Source organism: Pangasianodon hypophthalmus, chromosome 4 (assembly GCF_027358585.1).
Source record: "Pangasianodon hypophthalmus isolate fPanHyp1 chromosome 4, fPanHyp1.pri, whole genome shotgun sequence".
In the NCBI taxonomy this organism is placed as follows: Eukaryota; Metazoa; Chordata; class Actinopteri; order Siluriformes; family Pangasiidae; genus Pangasianodon; species Pangasianodon hypophthalmus.
Window position 1 is genome coordinate 27349171 of NC_069713.1, and position 19758 is coordinate 27368928.

The 19758-nt window shown below is 41.0% G+C and overlaps 3 protein-coding genes across 10 annotated transcripts in view; all 3 read left to right on the forward strand.

Moving 5' to 3' along the window:
• On the forward strand, positions 1 to 11005 carry dapk3 (death-associated protein kinase 3). Of its 2 annotated transcripts, none has more exons than XM_026937103.3 (9): positions 1 to 99; positions 4079 to 4184; positions 6295 to 6655; positions 7517 to 7646; positions 7747 to 7795; positions 7888 to 7914; positions 8707 to 8859; positions 8983 to 9028; positions 9153 to 11005. In XM_026937103.3, exons 2-9 carry the CDS (start codon positions 4123 to 4125, stop codon positions 9690 to 9692), a joined length of 1368 nt encoding a protein of 455 aa, XP_026792904.1. In that variant the 5' UTR covers positions 1 to 99; positions 4079 to 4122; the 3' UTR covers positions 9693 to 11005. The 2 variants fall into 2 exon arrangements, with proteins under 2 accessions (XP_026792904.1, XP_034159893.1); XM_034304002.2 differs by having other exon boundaries at positions 6295 to 6424.
• Positions 11006 to 12680: 1675 nt separating this feature from the next.
• LOC113540476 (uncharacterized) lies at positions 12681 to 14756 on the forward strand. 4 transcript variants are annotated; one of them, XM_026936990.2, is made up of 4 exons: positions 12681 to 13045; positions 13433 to 13529; positions 14118 to 14237; positions 14516 to 14756. In XM_026936990.2, the coding sequence occupies exons 1-4, from the start codon at positions 12710 to 12712 to the stop codon at positions 14689 to 14691; spliced, it is 729 nt and encodes a 242-aa protein (XP_026792791.1). In that variant the 5' UTR covers positions 12681 to 12709; the 3' UTR covers positions 14692 to 14756. The 4 variants fall into 4 exon arrangements, with proteins under 4 accessions (XP_026792791.1, XP_026792789.1, XP_053089050.1 ...); XM_026936988.2 differs by having other exon boundaries at positions 14118 to 14222; XM_026936989.2 differs by having other exon boundaries at positions 12684 to 13045; positions 14118 to 14271.
• Positions 14757 to 17032: 2276 nt separating this feature from the next.
• Positions 17033 to 19758, forward strand: part of si:dkey-127k13.1 (PWWP domain-containing DNA repair factor 3A) — a 12976-nt gene continuing 10250 nt past the window's right edge. Inside the window, exons 1-4 of one of the 4 annotated variants that reach the window (XM_053233189.1) lie at positions 17033 to 17172; positions 17885 to 18562; positions 18705 to 18912; positions 19316 to 19468. In XM_053233189.1, coding sequence (XP_053089164.1) covers positions 17921 to 18562; positions 18705 to 18912; positions 19316 to 19468 — 1003 coding nt within the window. In that variant the 5' untranslated portion in view covers positions 17033 to 17172; positions 17885 to 17920. Of the gene's footprint in view, positions 17243 to 17777; positions 18563 to 18704; positions 18913 to 19315; positions 19469 to 19758 lie in introns of all 4 variants that reach the window. The other 3 variants (XM_053233190.1, XM_034304150.2, XM_053233188.1) reach the window with 3 other exon arrangements.

The window sequence follows — 19758 nt, forward strand, 5'->3', positions numbered from 1 at the left end:
GAGGGGGGGGGGCGGGCAGAGAGGTGCGTCATCAGCGCTCGCCGCAGAGGAGTCCGGGTGACGTCAGTGTGGAAGTGGAATGCGGCGATCATAAGGAATGTAAGTAACTTTTTAATCATTTTTTGTGTGTTTTTTATTCAGTAATCTCTGCATATAAACACGCAGAGTAAGAGTTCAGATATACAGGAGAACAGGAAACACGGATTAATTACAAACAGTGTAATAAAAACGTAAAAGGTACAGATTGAGTTAGCTATAGGAGCGTGAGCAGAGTAAATCTAAAGTGTGAATGGTTCAGAGTGACAGATGGTTTGAAGAAATGTCCTGTTTTCGCTCTTTATGTGAGAAAAACAGTGAATGGTGGTCTTTAACACCACATTAGCCATTAGCTAGCGAGCTAGTGAGTTAGAGTTAAAACTTGAGTTTGAGGAAGAGATATTTCTAACAGCGTTAGTTATTATCACTGTAACATCACTGATTTAACACAGAAATATTCCGATTAAACACTGGACACTGAGGGATTTAACACCACAGACCCCACAGTGAGGGATTTAACACCACACACCCAGGGGTAAAGGATTTAACACCACACACCCCACAGTGAGGGATTTAACACCACACACCCAGGGGTAAAGGATTTAACACCACACACCCCACAGTGAGGGATTTAACACCACACACCCAGGGGTAAAGGATTTAACACCACACACCCCACAGTGAGGAATTTAACACCACACACCCAGGGGTAAAGGATTTAACACCACAGACCTCACAGTGAGGGATTTAACACCACACACCCCACGGTGAGGGATTTAACACCACAGACCTCACGGTGAGGGATTTTACACCACACACCCCACAGTGAGGGATTTAACACCACACACCCCACAGTGAGGGATTTAACACCACACACCCCACAGTGAGGGATTTAACACCACACACCCAGGGGTAAAGGATTTAACACCACACACCCCACGGTGAGGGATTTAATACCACAGACCCCACGGTGAGGGATTTAACACCACACACCCCACGGTGAGGGATTTAACACCACACACCCAGGGGTAAAGGATTTAACACCAACACCACAGTGAGGGATTTTACACCACACACCCAGGGGTAAAGGATTTAACACCAACACCACAGTGAGGGATTTTACACCACACACCCCGGGGTGAGGGATTTAACACCACAGACCCCACGGTGAGGGATTTAACACCACAGACCCCACGGTGAGGGATTTAACACCACAGACCCCACGGTGAGGGATTTAACACCACAGACCCCACGGTGAGAGATTTAACACCACACCACAGTGAGGGATTTAACACCAACACCACAGTGAGGGATTTAACACCACACACCCCAAGGTGAGGGATTTAATACCACAGACCCCACGGTGAGAGATTTAACACCACACCACAGTGAGGGATTTAACACCACAGACCCCAAGGTGAGGGATTTAATACCACAGACCCCACGGTGAGAGATTTAACACCAACACCACAGTGAGGGATTTAACACCAACACCACAGTGAGGGATTTAACACCACAGACCCCAAGGTGAGGGATTTAATACCACAGACCCCACGGTGAGGGATTTTACACCACACACCCCGGGGTGAGGGATTTAATACCACAGACCCCAAGGTGAGGGATTTAACACCCCGCCACAGTGAGGGATTTAACACCACAGACCCTGGGGTGAGGGATTTAATACCACAGACCCTGGGGTGAGGGATTTAACACCCCGCCACAGTGAGGGATTTAACACCACAGACCCTGGGGTAAAGGATTTAACACCACACACCCCACAGTGAGGGATTTAACACCACACACCCCACAGTGAGGGATTTAACACCACACACCCCACAGTGAGGGATTTAACACCACACACCCCACGGTGAGGGATTTTACACCACACACCCAGGGGTAAAGGATTTAACACCACAGACCTCACAGTGAGGGATTTAACACCACAGACCCCACAGTGAGGGATTTAACACCACACACCCCACGGTGAGGGATTTTACACCACACACCCAGGGGTAAAGGATTTAACACCACAGACCCCACGGTGAGGGATTTAACACCACAGACCCCACGGTGAGGGATTTAACACCACAGACCCCACGGTGAGGGATTTAACACCAACACCACAGTGAGGGATTTAACACCACAGACCCTGGGGTGAGGGATTTAATACCACAGACCCCAAGGTGAGGGATTTAACACCCCGCCATAGTGAGGGATTTAACACCACAGACCCCACGGTGAGAGATTTAACACCACAGACCCTGGGGTGAGGGATTTAATACCACAGACCCCACGGTGAGGGATTTAACACCACAGACCCCACGGTGAGGGATTTAACACCAACACCACAGTGAGGGATTTAACACCACAGACCCTGGGGTGAGGGATTTAATACCACAGACCCCACGGTGAGGGATTTAACACCACAGACCCCACGGTGAGGGATTTAACACCACAGACCCTGGGGTGAGGGATTTAATACCACAGACCCCACGGTGAGGGATTTAACACCACAGACCCCACGGTGAGGGATTTAATACCACAGACCCCACGGTGAGGGATTTAATACCACAGACCCCACGGTGAGGGATTTAACACCACAGACCCCACGGTGAGGGATTTAACACCAACACCACAGTGAGGGATTTAACACCACAGACCCTGGGGTGAGGGATTTAATACCACAGACCCCAAGGTGAGGGATTTAACACCCCGCCACAGTGAGGTCATTTAGGGGTAAATATTTTCACTCTGAAGAATATGTTGATTATATTATCATGGCTTCAGTACTGTCACAATAGCACATTTAATATAAACATTGTTGCTGGAAATTGTTCACAAAATTTGTGATGCGTATTGTCTACTGTAGAAATGTCTTTGAGAATTGTGATTTTTTTTTTTGATATCACCCAGACCTAGACTCCATACCTGTCTCTTTATATATCTCATCTATCTGGCAGTATGCCTGACTCTCCACCCGTCTCTCTATCTGTCTGTCTGGGTGGCTGGCTGTGTGTCTGTCAGCTTGTCTCTATGCCCATTTGTGTTTCTATCAGTCTTGCAGTCTATGTCTCAAAATATCCCTGTCTGTCTGTTTATTTTACAGCTGTACACTGTATTTAAGTTATTTATATCCTCACTCTTCCTCACTGTCTTCACTATCCTCACTGTCCTCTCTAAATTCACTTTCCTCAATATCCTCTCTAATCTCACTATCTTCACTGCCCACACTGCCCACACTGTCCCCACTAACCTCACTGTCCTCACTGTCCTTGCTATCTTCACTAACCTCATTGTCCTCACTGTCCTCACTCATTTTCTGTCCTCACTATCTTCACTAACCTACTGTCCTCGACATCCTCACTGTCCTTGACATCCTCACTGTCCTCACTCTCTTCAGCGTCCTCACTATCCGCACTCACTTTACTGTCCTCACTAACTTCACTGTCCTCACTATCCTCACTCTCTTTATTATCCTCACTAACCTCACTGACTTCACTAACCTGACTGTCCTCACTCTCTTTACTGTCCTCACTGTCCTCACTAACCTCACTGTCCTCATCGTCCTCACTTTCCACAATGTCCCCACTAACCTCACTGTCCTCACTCTCTTTACTGTCCTCACTGTCCTCACTAATCTCACCGTCCTCACTTTCCACATTAAACTCACAGTCCTCACTAACTTCACTGTCCTCACGAACCTCACTAATCTCACTGTCCTCACTAAATTCAATGTCCTCTGTGTGCGTGCACGTAGTGTGTATACAGTGTGTGTGTGTGTGTGTGTGTTCACGTAGTGTGTATACAGTGTGTGTGCGTGCACATAGTGTGTATACAGTGTGTGTATACACACTTACTATCTTACTATCCTCACTATCTTCACTGCCCTCACCGCCCTCACTGTCCTCACTTTCCACACTAGCCTCACTGTCCTCACCGACCTCACTAAGTTCGCCATCCTCACTGTCCTCACAGAAACACAGATTTACACAGAAATCTGATCACATGGCCATGTGAGTTTAATTATTTGTGTGTGTTTCAGTGTGTGAGGTCAGTAGTGAGGATCAGACGTAAGGTCAGTGAGTCATGGCTGCTTTCAGACAGGAGGATGTGGAGAAGTTCTACGAGATGGGGGAGGAGCTGGGCAGGTAAGATCCAGCCCCCCGCTACTCTGCTGTGTTCCAAATGTGCCCTTTTTCCCTAATCCCTACTGTGGAGAATCAAGTGCACTATGTAGTACACTTATATAGAACACATTAGATCATAGAGAGAGTTCATTCTGTTCTACAGGGTTCTTTAAAATTTAGAGCTCTGCACTTTTACACTGCAACTGTCAGAAAATACTAGAACACCTGAGACTCAACACTGTTACCCCAATGCGGATGCATCCCAATCCACATACCCTATTCACTATATAATGCACATATACACCATCATCAGTACACTGTGGGCATGTCCCAAACCACACTCTGTATTAACTATATACTCCACATAAACACCGCAGAAACAAAGATGGCTAATGTGAACTTGGCATTTGTTATCATTAACTAGGCGCTACAATGGAAAGCACAGTAAAAGTCAGGAGACAGTCATTAGTGATTAGCGTGTTGTGTTTGGGACACGTGAAGTGGAAAAAATGCTGCCATTTTCTATTAATCACCGTCACGTGTACGGACATGTCAGATTGTCTGCACTTTCTTTTTGTTTTCTTTAGTTTTAGCATTGCGTAAACATATAATAGCGGTAATGTTCCACGGACCTCATGGTTGCTATAGCGATACACTTGTGTGTTTGTTCTAATGGGGGTACAGGGTAAACACACACAGAGCTGAGCGAGTGATGGTGTGTTCCTTAATAAGGAAGTGGAGCTTGGTGTGCAATGACATCATCACTTCACAATGCAGCTTTACACGCAGCCCTCGAGCCACAGCGAGAACTTGATTACATTCAGCCCCAAAATGGTAGAGCTGTGTCTCAAATCACATACTGCGCACTATACACTACACTACACATTAGAGCTGTGTATTATCACGTGTGTGTGTGTGTGTGTGTGTGTGTGTGTGTACTATTCTAGATTATTTTTAAGTTTTTAGACTCTAAGCAACTTGTTATAGTTGTAGTAAGTCCCAGGTGTCTGAATTCTGTTTTCAAAGTCGGTAGTTTTTAAGATCTTTTTTTTTTTTTTTTTAAAAAAAAAAAACAAACTAATCTCTAGTTTCTAAGTCCTTTGTTTCTAGTTTGTAGATCCTTTGTTTCTTAGCTGTTATTGTTTAGGGTCTAATTTTTAAGTCCCCAGTTTCTAGGTTGTAGTTTCTAAGTCCCTACTTTCTATGTTCTAAGTTCTAAACCTCAGTAGTTTCTTAGCTCTTAGTTTCTTGGTCCTGTGCCCCTGCTTTTAGTTTCTAGTCTCTAAGTCCTTAGTCTCTGAATTCTAGTTTATAGTTTGTAAGTTTATAGTTTCTAGTTTCTACATCCTTTGTTTGTAAGTTCTTAGTTTTTCAGGTCTCATTCTAAATCCCCACTTTTTTCAGTATTTTTATGTGTATGTATGTATGTATGTATGTGTGTGTGTGTGTGTGTGTGTGTGTGTGTGTGTGTGTGTATATATATATATATATATATCAAACTACTGAGCGGATATGGGGGTTTTACTGTATATGTGCTAGTTTTGAGTTCCTAAAGCTTTTAATTTCTTGTTCCTATGCCCCATTTTTTTATTTCCTACCTCCTAGGTTTCTAGTTTGCAGCTTCTTAACAACAACATTTAACAAGTACAAACAAACATCAACAGGTTACAACACATTACAAATAAATACAACCAGCATCAAACAACATCCCTTTTACAACGACAGAATCACTGCCATAGATGTAAAATGACAACTGTGATATCACAAAAAAATTATTTAACAGAGCTATACTGGAAATAATGCTATAAATAATGCACCAAATAGTCTACTGTGTTACTATTAGAAGTGTATATAAATAGTATGCATCGTGTCTAGTACGTAGTGCAGGTATGCAGTGTGGGATGTAGCTACTGAAGGTTCCCAGTCGTCGTAATAATTGTGGACGCTTTATTGCACTGAACTAATTTAGGTCTAACAGTATCACTAATGGGTTTGTTAATTTAATTAGGTAAATGTTGTCTGTAGAGGTGTTATAACAGTTTATTTATACTGGTAATTTATATGCAGTTGGTTTTCAGTACACAGTTGTCTCAGAGTATAAAATTTTGGTGTGCGTGTGTGTGTGTGTTAGCGGGCAGTTTGCTATCGTGCGTAAGTGCCGTGAGAAGAGCACAGGCGTGGAGTACGCCGCCAAGTTCATCAAGAAGCGGCGTTTATCATCGAGCAGACGAGGAGTGAGCCGTGAGGAGATCGAGCGTGAGGTGAATATCCTGCGGGAGATCCAGCACAGCAACATAATCACACTGCACGACATCTTCGAGAACAAGACAGACGTCATCCTCATCCTCGAGCTGGTGTCTGGCGGAGAGCTCTTCGACTTCCTGGCTGAGAAAGAGTCTCTGAGTGAGGAGGAGGCCACACAGTTCCTCAAGCAGATCCTGGATGGGGTGCACTACCTGCACTCCAAACACATCGCCCACTTCGACCTCAAGGTCCACAGACAAAACTAGATTAAAAATACAAATAAACCATGTTTAAATAAAAACAAGTGATTAAACAATAAAAATAATAAATTGTCCAAACCTTAACAATAAAAAATTAATTTCAGGAAATAAGTTAATTAAGATTGAGTGCCTTGCTAGCTTTGCTAAAAGTATTCCATTTCAGTAACTAGGAATGAGAAAAGGGTTTATTTATCGTGAAAGCAAGAAAAACACTACATAAATAAAATAGAGTACAGTTATAAATATAACTTTATATACAGGGTGTTTCAGCATCATAGGAGAAAAACTAAAAATGCAAAACAAAAGTTTGTATTTACAGAACTTATTCAGAACATCCACCATTTTTCTCAATACACAAATTCCTGTGAGTGGAATTATTATTATTATTATTATTATTATTATTATTATTATTATTATTATTATTATTATTATTATTAATATTAACTTGTGTAGCTGCATGTTAATTTTTTCTTTAGCATATGAAAGTCAAAATATAAGCACCTGCTAGTTAAGGAGTTAGCAAAGCTAACTGGCTGAGAATTTGTTAGTCTTTAGGTGGAACTCATTAAGCATTTTCATGTAGCTAGAGCCCTTAGCAACTTCAGAGTCTTAAACTGATTATAAGGAGACATTTATTAATAGTTGTGATAATTCTTTTAGGAGTTTTGAAAGTCTTTGCTAGCAGGTTAGCAGTGCTTTAAAACCTAAAACAAACATCTGGTTACATCTATCATCTAAAACACAGTATTTACACAATACTGTGTTTTAGATGATAGATGTAACCAGATGTCTGTTTTAGGTTTTGTGATTGAACAGTGATTGAACTTTGTTGAACATTGTGTTTTATAGCCGGAGAACATCATGCTGCTGGATAAAAACGTTCCCAATCCCAGAATCAAGCTGATTGACTTCGGCATTGCACACCAGATAAAAGAAGGAAATGAGTTCAAAAATATCTTTGGAACACCAGAGTTTGTTGGTAGGACTTCCGTTTTTTTTTATATATAATATATATATTTTGCATTTATTTATTTTTTTTAGATTTGAAGTGTTGATTTCTTCATTATTTTTATGAACAGCTCCAGAGATTGTGAATTATGAACCTCTCGGCCTGGAGGCAGACATGTGGTCAGTGGAATCTCTCTCAGGATAAAATATCTGTGATTTTTGATTTCAGTAATAATTATTGTTTGTGTTTTGGTTTGTGTTTTTCCCTGCAGGAGCATCGGTGTTATCACATATATTTTGTAAGTCTCATTATTGTTTATCTTTCTGCACTTAACAGTGTGACAACATACTGCAATGTTCTAAAATTATGATACTGTTAAAGACTAAGTGTGTAACAGCGTGTCGTTATTGATACACCATGATGATTTAAAGTATTTTTAACATCACGCTACACACAGGAAGTTCAACACTTCAGTAGAGAAATATACAGTACTGTGCTAAAGTCTTAGGGACAGAAAAGAAAAGAAATGCTGTAGAGCAACAATGCCTTCAAAAATAATGAAATGTTTCTACATTAAAAAAAAAAAAAACCAGCAGCCTTCATTATGTTTTTATCTGAAAAGTGTCTCTTATGTAATCTGCTGCTTTCTTTACTGACATACAAACATTTTTCTGTAACATTTAATTTTGTAGTGGAAAACTAATATTTGGAATCTGAAATGTTTTTGTACTGAATCAATAATGAATGTAGAAGTCATAAAATAAAAATCTATAACAAAGTTCGTACTAAAGAAAAATATAGGGTGCATAAGACTTTTGCATAGTACTGTATAACCAGTATCGTGGTGTGTTGTGATAATTAAATAATTAAAACCTTATTTTGTGTTTAACGTCATGTTTAAAAACAGGAACTTATGTTTAAGAACAGAATCCGTGATACTCTACTGGAATACAGCGGGAATGTGTTCTATATCGCTCCACCACTAGCTGGGCGTTGTTCGATAATGAGCCGTGTGTGTGTGTGTGTGTGTGTGTGTGTGTGTGTGTGTGTGTGTGTGTGTGTGTGTGTGTGTGTGTGCGCGCGTGTGCAGGTTGAGTGGAGCTTCTCCTTTTCTTGGCGAGACCAAACAGGAAACACTGACCAACATCTCAGCTGTGAATTATGACTTTGATGAGGAGTATTTCAGCAACACCAGTGAACTCGCTAAAGACTTCATACGAAGACTTCTGGTTAAAGATCCAAAGTGAGTCTCTCTCTCTCTCACACACACCCTCTGTACACAACTGTAAGCTAATGTAGCTAACAAATATTAGAAGCATATAGGCTCCAGTTTAGCATGATGATGTTTTTTTTTTCTCTCTTTCAGGAAGAGGATGACGATTCAGGACAGTCTGGAACATCCATGGATCAAGGTGTGTACTCCTCTCTCTCTCTCTCTCTCTCTCTCTCTCTCTCTCTCCCCCCTCTCTGTTAATGTTATTGGATATGTCCGGTATGGTGCAATAAACGCACGTTATTGTGTTGCGCCCCCTGCAGGTGATAAAGCGGCGTAATGTGCGTCAGGAGGATAACGGTGGACGTCGTGGTGAGCGGCGGCGTCTGAAGACGACTCGTCTGAAAGAGTACACCATCAAGTCCCATTCCAGCATGCCTCCCAACAACACCTACGTCAACTTCGAGCGTTTCTCCCGTGTGCTGGAGGAGATCACCGCCACCGAGGACGCTCTGCACCAGCTCGAGCGGAACCGCCGCGCCTGCCGTGATGACGTCACCGCCCTACTGTCCATCTTTGAGGAGAAAGAAAGCTGGTACAAGGAGGAGAACGAGAGCATTGGCACTGAGCTGACCCGCATCCGGTCAGAGCTGCAGCGCACTCAGAGCCAGCGCCGCCACAACCAGGAGGAAGCGCGCAATACCACGCTCGCCGCTAACGCCCTCAAACGCAAGTTTACACGCCTCGAGGGGAAGTACGACGTGCTGGCTGAGCAAGTGGCCTCCGAAGTGCGCTGGGTCGAGGAGTTGGTACGCTCCATCGCCATCAACAATGGTGAAGTGCACAGCACCGGCCTGGCATGAATGGGATCAAAAGTCCGAGTCCCCTGTCGTTAGATGTACTGGGCTGCGTCCCAAATCTCACACTACTGTACTAGATGATAGCAGCTCAGACTAATGCATCATGAAAGATAGTGTGCGGTTTGGGACACACCCAGTGCTAAATGCTTGGTAGAAAATTGGCTAAATGTGCTGATATGAAAGGTTGATATATAGTACATTTTAAACAATTTATCATGGTTTACGATATATTGCAATATTGTAACATCTAGGGAAAAAAAAACTCACTCTTGTCTGATAAACAGAATTATGGGATTGACTTCAATCATGACGGATATTTTGAGATGTTTACAGTAACATGATATGATACTGGCTGCTGAATGTTACATTATACATGCACATTCTATAATATTACTATATTTTATATATATCATCAGCATGTCAGTATCAGGTGTGAAGAAGTGCAGGCTCTATTGTTTATTTCTCTTTTTTGTGTCTCTGAATCTAAATTGTCAGGTGTACAGAGTGTTATGAGGTGTCCTAAAGATGTGTTAGTGCTGTGTAATGTTTATAACCTCAGTGAAATTTTCACTGTGTGCTCAGCCGCAGGTTGAAAAATCTCGTAATACAACTAAGATAATAAACAAATCTCATGTAGAGTTAGAAATCTGCGCCTTGACTGCACATTATAGCATGAGTGTGTTAGCATGTTCTGTAGGGTTTGTTTCTAGAAGTGAGCAGAATTCCAGACTGCGAGTGTAAAACTGTGCTTTCTGCATGCTGGATTGATTCATATAAGGTGCTAAAATGGTGCTAGTAAATTAATCTGAAGAATGTGGACTCAGAGTTTTGGGCAGTGTGTGTGTTTTAGCGCTGGAGTGCATCGATTTAAAAACACACCAGATATAACCTCTTAACCACAGATTATTTATTTTTGTTCGCTTTACATCTCAGTGGATTTGGAGTTTTATGCTTTGCTTTGAGATGAAGCACCATGTTGCCTATGCAATACTTAATTTTAATTTTTTAATATTTTAAACTTAACCTTGACGTTCTTAACATAGGGTATTTTCCAGTGCTTTGCTGTACATCATTGTATCTTAAAGTCTGGAAAATACAGTAAATGTACATGTAACGACTCTATAGTGTAAGAGTCTATTTTCCTATTCATAGCACTGTCTTGTCATTCCAGTTTTGCATGACATTCCATATAGCAGCCGACACTGTACGTTAAAATGCTGTTTAAAAGTTTAAAAGTTATTTTTTTTTGCGATCTGTACACTACTTTTTGTTCTGTTATTTTCAGTCAACATTAAAAATAAACCAAGTAAACACTTTTCTTTCCTTGTGTCATTTTTATAATCATGAACACGCTTTAATTTCACAATATTGTGATCAGTCCACTGATTCGGATCCGTCCCACTTTGCACCCTTACATACTGTTTATGTTATAAACACTTTTCTGTAGATGGTGATGATCTACGTTTCCAACAATGTTCCCAGCGTGGAGGTCGAAGTGGTGCAGAATAAACAGCTGCTCTCTCAGTTTACTTCACCTGCAGATAAACATTTAGTTAGTTGCGCCACTTTTGGTGCTACTGTTGACTCTAAAAGCGTAAACTCGAGGTGTGCCTGTGTGTGTGTGTGTTTTAATTTCTTTACAGGGTGTTTGTATTCATCTCTTTATAGGGACCCCATTCTGCTCACATACCTACATCACCGAGACAGAAGAGGCATTGTGGCCACAAAAGCAAGGTGCCTGCAGTTGATCTGAAGTGCTACATCACTGCTACATTTGAACTGCTAAAAATTTTAACAGTTTTTGGAATAACAGCATTTCTGAAAACGAAATGTGCAGCAATTTGCATCTGTGATAATTTCTAAACTCTTTTAAACAGTTTGGCAGCATTTGATTTATGTGCACCCTTTTTGTAGCCTTGATCGTGCTGTAGTGTTTTATTGTACTTTGATGTCCGATCCTGTTATCATATATATTACATACAATGCTTTGATCATTCCACAGTTTATGCAGTTATAATGTCTGCTGTGTAGCTGAAACTCTACACAGCACTCGATCTCGGTAAGGAACACAAAAGACACAATGAGGACACAATTCTCAGTCCCCACGAATTAGAAGCCATCATGCTTATTTTGATTTAAGAAAGTAAAAAACAATTTTGAGTGTGTGTGTGCGTCATGGTTTCCCTCAAATACAGTAAAATGTGATGCAAAACTTGGATGAGGACCAGAAGAAAGTCCTTGTGTTTAACACTGAATTTATGAGGACATTTTGGTCCCTACATGAACAGCACTATAACTGGTGTATGACAGGTTTGTATTTATAATTTGCCTGGGAAACACATCTAAGATAGAGCAGGGACAAAATAAGTCCCGGTCCCCATTACACAGCCACATACAATTACAGCACAATAATTAATTTTGTACAGTGAATATCTACTTAGTGTGGGTTTGAAAATGGAAAATAAACCCAAACCTCAGGACCAGCAAAAACATCCTAAATGTTCAAATAATTGTATGAAAATTCAAGGACAACAATAACAACCTCATGTCTCCATAAGCACTTTATGTGTGTATGCATATGTTTGCTTTTGAAGAGAAGAAAGACTTGAATTGTTGAATGTGATGAAAAGGTAAGTAACCTGAGGACTTCCAAAAAGACCTGAAAAGTCAAATAACCTCAAGTCAGTGCTTATATTCAGTTCCCACTAGTACAGGAGTAGGAGTCTGTGTGTGTGCGTGTGTGTGTGTGTGTGAAAGTCAGAGAAAATGTATAATAAGTGCAGACGGTCTACAAACAGCCTGTAAAGAAATACAAACTGGAATATAAACACCCTGTAAAGAAACGGTCATCATTCCGTCAGTGTGCTGCTGGTCCCCATAACAACAGCACTACATGAATGTGTGTGTATGTTTGAAGAGCAGTAGGAAAGTCTGGCTTGTTCTTGATGACATCACCACTGGGCACTGCCCCCTACACTGTTTTCTTTACTAAAAGAGCCCTCACACACACTGTGGTGGTGATGGCGCGCTCACGGTCATCGGGCGGAGGTGGTGGAGGTGTGTGTAGCTGGCTGGCGGCGGTGCTGGCGCTCTGGTCCATGGTGTCGGTGGTGGTGATCGTGGTGTGGGCTACGTGGGCCCCCCGGGCGGGTGCAGGGCGGTGTGAGGCTCGGCGGCGCGCCCTGCAGGAGAACACGGAGGGGGCGAGAGTGGTGTGGGAGAGAGAGAGACAGACATCCGAGAGAGAGAGAGCACTCAGCACTGACACACAGACACGACTGCAGCGAGAGATACACAGCATCACACACACCATCACACACACCAACCAGATGCTCACACACCACCTGCACACCCAGGTCAGTGTCTCTGTGAGTGCGTGTGTGCATGTTTGTACATTGTGTACTGTTTGTATTTGTGTGTAACAGCGTGCGTGTGAGTTGTGTACTTGTGTGTAATGTATCAGTGTGTGTGTGTGTGTGTGTGTGTGTGTGTGTGTGTGTGTGTGTGTGTGTGTACTAGTGTGTGTAATGTATCAGTGTGTGTAGTTGTGTGTAACAGTGTGCATGTGTGAGTAGTATATCAGTATGTGTGTAGTAGTGTGTGTAGTAGTGTATCAGCGCTTATGTGTTGTTTAGTAGTGTGTGTAGTTGTGTGTATTTTGTAGTAGTGTGTATACTGTAGCTATGTGTGTGTGGGTGCAGTTGTGTGTTTAGTGTAACTGTGTGTGTGTTGTGTTAGTGCAGGCTGTGTTGAGGGAGAATCTCACAGCTCTACAGAATGAGGTGCAGCAGTACGAGCATGCGGTGGCTAAACTCACCACTGAACACACACACTGCACAGGTACACACACAGGGATAAGAACACATGCTCTGTGTGTGTGTGTGTGTGTGTGTGTGTGTGTGTGTGTGTGGGCGTGGGTGTATTTGGACTCAGATGGAATGAGCAGATAATGAACACACATTTCCATATTAGAGCTGGAACTTGCTGATGATGTCACTAGACAGAGAGGTCACATGATCCCGCTTCGTACTGTGCTCTGCTCTCAGAAACACTGGCTCAGGAATGTAAATGTACAAAAACAAATTTCCCAAAACAGTGTGGATGTGCTTTTCCAAAACCTCACTGAAGTCATGATGGTGCACTTAATAAATTTATAAATATTTATTAAATAATTTAACATACAAATAAATAAATATGCAAACAAACAAACAAATAAATGTCAAATACATTATTTAATTAAAAAAAACAAGCACATTTACTAATTAATAAATTACAGTATAGCACTTTTCATTTTATCATACTGATCATTACTGCATACTTTGATATTTTTATTATTATTATTATTATTATTATTATTATGCATATGTTTGGTTGTTTTTATTCATTTTTTATTTACTTATTTATGATAATGTATTGTTTACTGCTCAGAGCTGATTGAGGAGTTGCAGGTGAACTTATCACGTGAACGGCATCAACTGGACTCGTGTTCGTCTCTCTGTGACGCTGCGAGGAGTCGATACGCCGCCGTCGAGAGTCAGAGAAAAGCCTGTGAAATACACACCAAATACCTGCACACACAACTGTTAGCACACACACACACACAAACACAAACACACACAGTGTAGTAACTAGCTGACTTGCTAGATGTCCACAATACCTACTCTATTAGCTACACAGCACCACAACTTCTTTCTTTGCTGGCTAGATAACACCATAACTCCTCTGTTTCTAGCTACTTTTGCACAAATAATTTATAGTTGGTCCAATCAGAATAAATAAAGGTTATGTAAAGGTTTCCTGTGTGTGTGTTTTTGTTTGTTTTGCAGTGAGAAGTGTGAACTCAGAGTGTGATGCTCAGCTGAAGAAACCCAGCAAGACCTTCTGCTTTGATCACTTCCCCTGCGCAATACCTAGCATCTGTTTATCAGTTATTTTCTCTTCTTCACTACATTACTGTGGATTGTTGAGCTTTGAAACACAATACAACCAATTCAACATGTGATTATTTGTACACTGCACAATGATTATGAAGTTTTCTCATATTAAAGCACCACTGCTGATGTTTGAGCTTTAAGATTTTATTCTGTTTCTGAGAACTAGAATTAAGGGTAATAAAATAAACATTTAATGTGTGATATAATAAATGGTGTGAGAAATATGCTTTTATGCTTTTTAAGTCTATTAAAATTAAATATGCTTTTTAAGTCTATTAAACACAAATATGCAAATATGTAAATATGTCTGTAAAGAATTAGCCTAGAGGTGTGCAAACTTTTTTTGCAGCCAGGGACCCTTTACATCGTGAAAATTAAAAAATAATAATAAAATCACACACCCCCATATTATGGCAGAGCAGATTAATTTTTCAAATATAATACAACATTAATAAATATTATTCACACTATGCAAATTCATGTGTATTATTATATTTATTTTTGATCCATATAACGTCCATTATCTTTTTTTCACGTGGATAATGGATAACGATGAGATTTTTATGTGTGCAACTTGACATTTATACCTTGGGGCACTGAGATAAAATTTTTTACATTTTTTTCCCCAAGGATGAAAATTTATTTGCATTTACACTGTCAATATGTTTTGAGATAAAATTCTGTTATTAAAGTGAATGTTTTCTAGTCAGACCAAAGGTAGTTTCTCCTGCTGTATCATTGTGCATGATGTTTATTTTATATATTAGATTTTGCTGATTTTTATAAAGGGTGTTAATAATTCTGTTAAGAAGAAAGGGAGACATTATTAGACATAGTTGTAAATGAACGGTGTCCCAGCAAACACAGAATGTTCCCTTAATGTTAGCATATAGTTCCCATTTGGTTATTTTTTTGGGAACCAAATAATAATGTTCTAGGAACGTTCTCTGTAGGTTCTTTTTTTTTTGTAGGGAGGTTTTTGTGTGATAAGCTAATGAGAACTTATACAGAATGTTCTATAGTGGTTTTATTTTTAAAACCATTAGGGAGTTTCTGATAAGGAAATCAGCATGAACAGTACAATGTATGTGATTTGCGGTCAAAATGCATTAATGACAGCTTCACATTAAAAATCCAACCATTCACAGCTGAAAATAAACCAATTTATATGATTTTGATGTACACACATATACACACAGTCCTCCACAGAAATCCAACCGCTTTTACTTTCAAATGGCATTCACAAGTCTGTTTAAGCACATTATCAACATCACACACAGATATCACCTGACAAATGTTTGTTACCCACATCTGCTGAATCATGTTGTGCTTAATCAGTATTTATTTACACTTGACATTTTTACAGTGCGCAGTTATAAATCTTGTCATCTGATAATTGTAACATGAGTGGGATCAGTTGTAAGACTGTACGTTTAGTACCAAATACTACCCTGTCTCTGAAGGGAACAGTGGGGACCAAACACTGCATAATACCCATCTGTACTATATGCTGTAAGGGCACTGACAGTGATATGACACTATGAAAATCTGGATGACATAATAGTGATCAAACTGTTACATCACATGAACGGAGTGGCAAAACACTCCTGTACTCGGCTTACTGGAGAAGATGATAGGCAGTCGGTAAGACACTAAATAAATATGCAACGGTAAACAATGAAAAATCTTCGTAAGCATTGTTGGGCCGTAATCTTTTGGGAAAGGGAAAAAATAACACTACTTCAGTTATACAACTGGGCAAAGAGTTTTATTAAAACAGGAACAAATGGAAAAACTAACAGTAAAATGTAACTTAGGTTGCTTTTTTCATTCTTTGTTAAATTTGCAGATGAGGGTGATCAGAAGTTGAAAAATTTATTAGTTTTTACAGTTACCATTTATTTTTTATGATAGTGTTCTTGCACATTTTTTTCTACGAAAATGTTTTCCTTTTTTTTTTTTTTTTAAACAAATGATTCATGGCTTATGTTATTTTATGTAAACAATTAAACAGTGGATCAACAAAACCATGGACTGTACGCCGATTATTTATATACACTGATTGTTTTATGTATGATTAATGATGTGTGAATGTATGAATATGTAAAATAAATGATGAAAATTGAGGTTAAGGGAACGTTAGTGGAACGTTAAGAGAACGTTAGGGGAACGTTCTGCAAACCTAAAAACAACGTTCTGTTTCAGTAAAGAAAACTTTCCTGGCCAACCAAAAACAAACCTTAAAAATGTATTTTCTGGGAACGGTCTGGGAACCAAAAATTGTTATCTAGGATGTATCAAATTTCACAGCCATTTACTAAAATGTAAAAGCTGTAGTTGAATTGATCACAATATTAGCTGAGACACACACAGTTTGATTAAGCTGTTTAGCTGTTTAGCTAAACCGAACCTAGCCGTGCTAATTATTAGATTTTTAATCAGGCGAAGCGCGCGGGTACTAAAGGGGTCCTTTTGAACATTGAAACCACACCGGAAGTGTGAGAGTGAATGCACAGAGAGAGAGAGAGTAAACACTTCAAATATAAACAGTACGTATCTGTTTTGTTATTACGTAAATTGTCGTGGAATTATATTATATTTGATAAAGCAGTGATGCAGGTAAGAGACTTATTTTTAACAACACGAATGCTCTTCTTCGTGCTGTTGTTGCTGTCGAAGTAGTTAGTTAGCCTCACAGCTAAAGGTAAGGGTTAGCTTGCTGTCAGTGCTTAGCCGAATACTGATTTAAATGTGTTGTAAAATATGAAATCGAGCTTTGTGGTTTGTGATCTCGTGTGATTTTAAATAATAACTGCGCAATGTATGTGCGGAAAATATCCTGCTGTTCTGCATGTTGAGAGTTTAGTTACCTTAAAAAAAATCTTACTGGCTAATTATGATGAATTTAACATTTAACACTCGACTTTATTACACGCTAAAGTCCACAGTGTGTTTCACATCCGTGTCCTGTCTTTAGCTAAACTTGTTCTGGGAGCACACCATAAAAACCAAACCACTTACTGACTACTAAATTGTGGACTACTAACTAGAGCCCCCTTAAAGAGAAAGACAGGCCGTTTAGATTTGTTGTATAGCCTGTGGGTCGTGAATGTTTAAAGGTGCAGTACGTATGTGGCTACTTTCTTCATTTCAGGTAGTGTACGTTTTTCAGACCCTGAAACAAGCTCCGCCCCCAGTCAGAACACAGCTCCACCTATTTTCTCTAAAAGTAAACTCCGTTTTGATTTCCGCTTTGAACAGAATGATGTTCCTGGGAAAAAGTCGAGACATGTCAACATGAGCTCCTCAGAAAAATACTGCCGTAACGCACGACGCCAAAAAATCCCAAAACGGCACACTCCTGTTTCACCGGAGACGAACGCTGATCCTCCCTCCAAGTCACACACTGTCCCTTCTGCAGGAGCTAAGAAGAAAACAAGAGGAAAAGCAGCGAGAGCTGTCGCACAGCATCCTGACACCGAGCCCTCACCTGTCTCACCCCTCTCACCTGTCTCACACACACCCACACTTCAAACACCAGCAACAAATGGACATTTGCCTCAAAAAACCGCCACGTGTTCCCTGAAAAATGGTCCTAAAGGAAGGAAAAAGAAGACTGAGAAGAGAGATAGAAGAGAGACTGATGAGAGATCAGATCTTTATCCTGATTCTGATCTGACACAGACTGAGCAGCAAAAAGCCAAAAAACCACCAGCACCACACGCTCAGCGATCGAAAAGGGCTGCTAAAGAAACCTCCACACACGCTACACTATTATGTCCGAGCTCTCAGCAGGACACGCCCATCTCCACGCCCAAATCTGATTCAGGGGTGAAAACGCCGAGGCGACAGCGAGGGTCCCGACCCAATTCCCGTCTCAGCTCCACTCCACAGTGCAGCAGGACGCCGCTGACTGAGCCGGAGATCAGCCCCGTGATGGTATCAGTTCATTTAAGCTCTATTACAGTTCCTGATATTCTAATTATTAATAATTCATTCTTCCAGTGAGCCGAATCGCTCTCCACTGTATCCTCCACCTTTCTCGTTTTTAATGGTTGATGTTTTTTTTTTTTCCCCCAAGCAGAAAACGTTGCCAAAAAAGAGACTTCGATCTCAGAATCCTGAAGCTCAGCAAAAGAGGAGGACGAGGAAGAAGGCGGAACAGGAAGTGCGCGACACGCCTCCAGTCAAACGTCAAAGAAAGAAGAGATTGGCAAAGGCGGAGCTTCCCCACAACCAGCGAATCAGAACGCGCTTTGTGCTGCAGGATTCTGAGCATCATGAGCCAGGTACTGAAGTGTTTTGTTTTCCATCTGCCAATGGGTACAATTCATTTTTATTAAAGAACGACATGTCGTACTTTTATCCTTTTAGAGTTACATTTGATGTTGTGAAACAATGGTGAAATCGGTTATAAACAGTCTCCAGTGTCAGCTGGAGACCCTCACCAGACTCTCTCTCTTTCTCTCTAATGACAAAAAAAACGTAGCTTTGTCTTGAAGATGTTAGAAAAGTTAAGGTTACAGCTTTACCTCTGACTGTTACAAAGTGCTGACACTGGAGACTCCTTCCATAAATGTTACATAAATTACAGCAAACGCCACCATATCAACGACTACACGCTGTGTGTATGATGAGCGAGACAGCGCTCGGTGTGATGAATGTTATGGGATGTGGTGTAATGTGTTCCAGAAGAGACGCTCTCCTCCTCAGACCTGTCCATCGAGCTGAGTGTACAGGAGGACAAGCTTTCTCTCACACACGCTCTCTCCCTGGAGGACGAGGAGGATGAGGAGGACGAGGAGGACGAAGAGCTGCCGAGTTTCTTACAGCAGATCAGCCAGAGTGAGTCTGTACACACGTACACACGTACACACACACACACACACACACACACACACAGTGTACACACACACACACACACACACACACACACACACACACAGTGTACACACACACACACACACACACACACACAGTGTACACACACACACACACACACAGTGTACACACACACACACACACACACACACAGTGTACACACACACACACACACACACACACAGTGTACACACACACACACACACACAGTGTACACACACACAGTGTACACACACACAGTGTACACACACACA

Coding starts and splice junctions, on each gene's coding strand:
- dapk3 (XM_026937103.3), top strand. CDS start 4,123: ATGGCTGCTTTCAGACAGGAGGATGTGGAGAAGTTCTACGAGATGGGG. Junction 7,796..7,887: donor GGCCTGGAGGCAGACATGTG/GTCAGTGGAATC, acceptor TTTTCCCTGCAG/GAGCATCGGTGTTATCACAT. Junction 8,860..8,982: donor CTTCTGGTTAAAGATCCAAA/GTGAGTCTCTCT, acceptor TCTCTCTTTCAG/GAAGAGGATGACGATTCAGG.
- LOC113540476 (XM_026936990.2), top strand. CDS start 12,710: ATGGCGCGCTCACGGTCATCGGGCGGAGGTGGTGGAGGTGTGTGTAGC. Junction 13,046..13,432: donor CACACCACCTGCACACCCAG/GTCAGTGTCTCT, acceptor GTGTTAGTGCAG/GCTGTGTTGAGGGAGAATCT. Junction 13,530..14,117: donor TGAACACACACACTGCACAG/GTACACACACAG, acceptor TTTACTGCTCAG/AGCTGATTGAGGAGTTGCAG.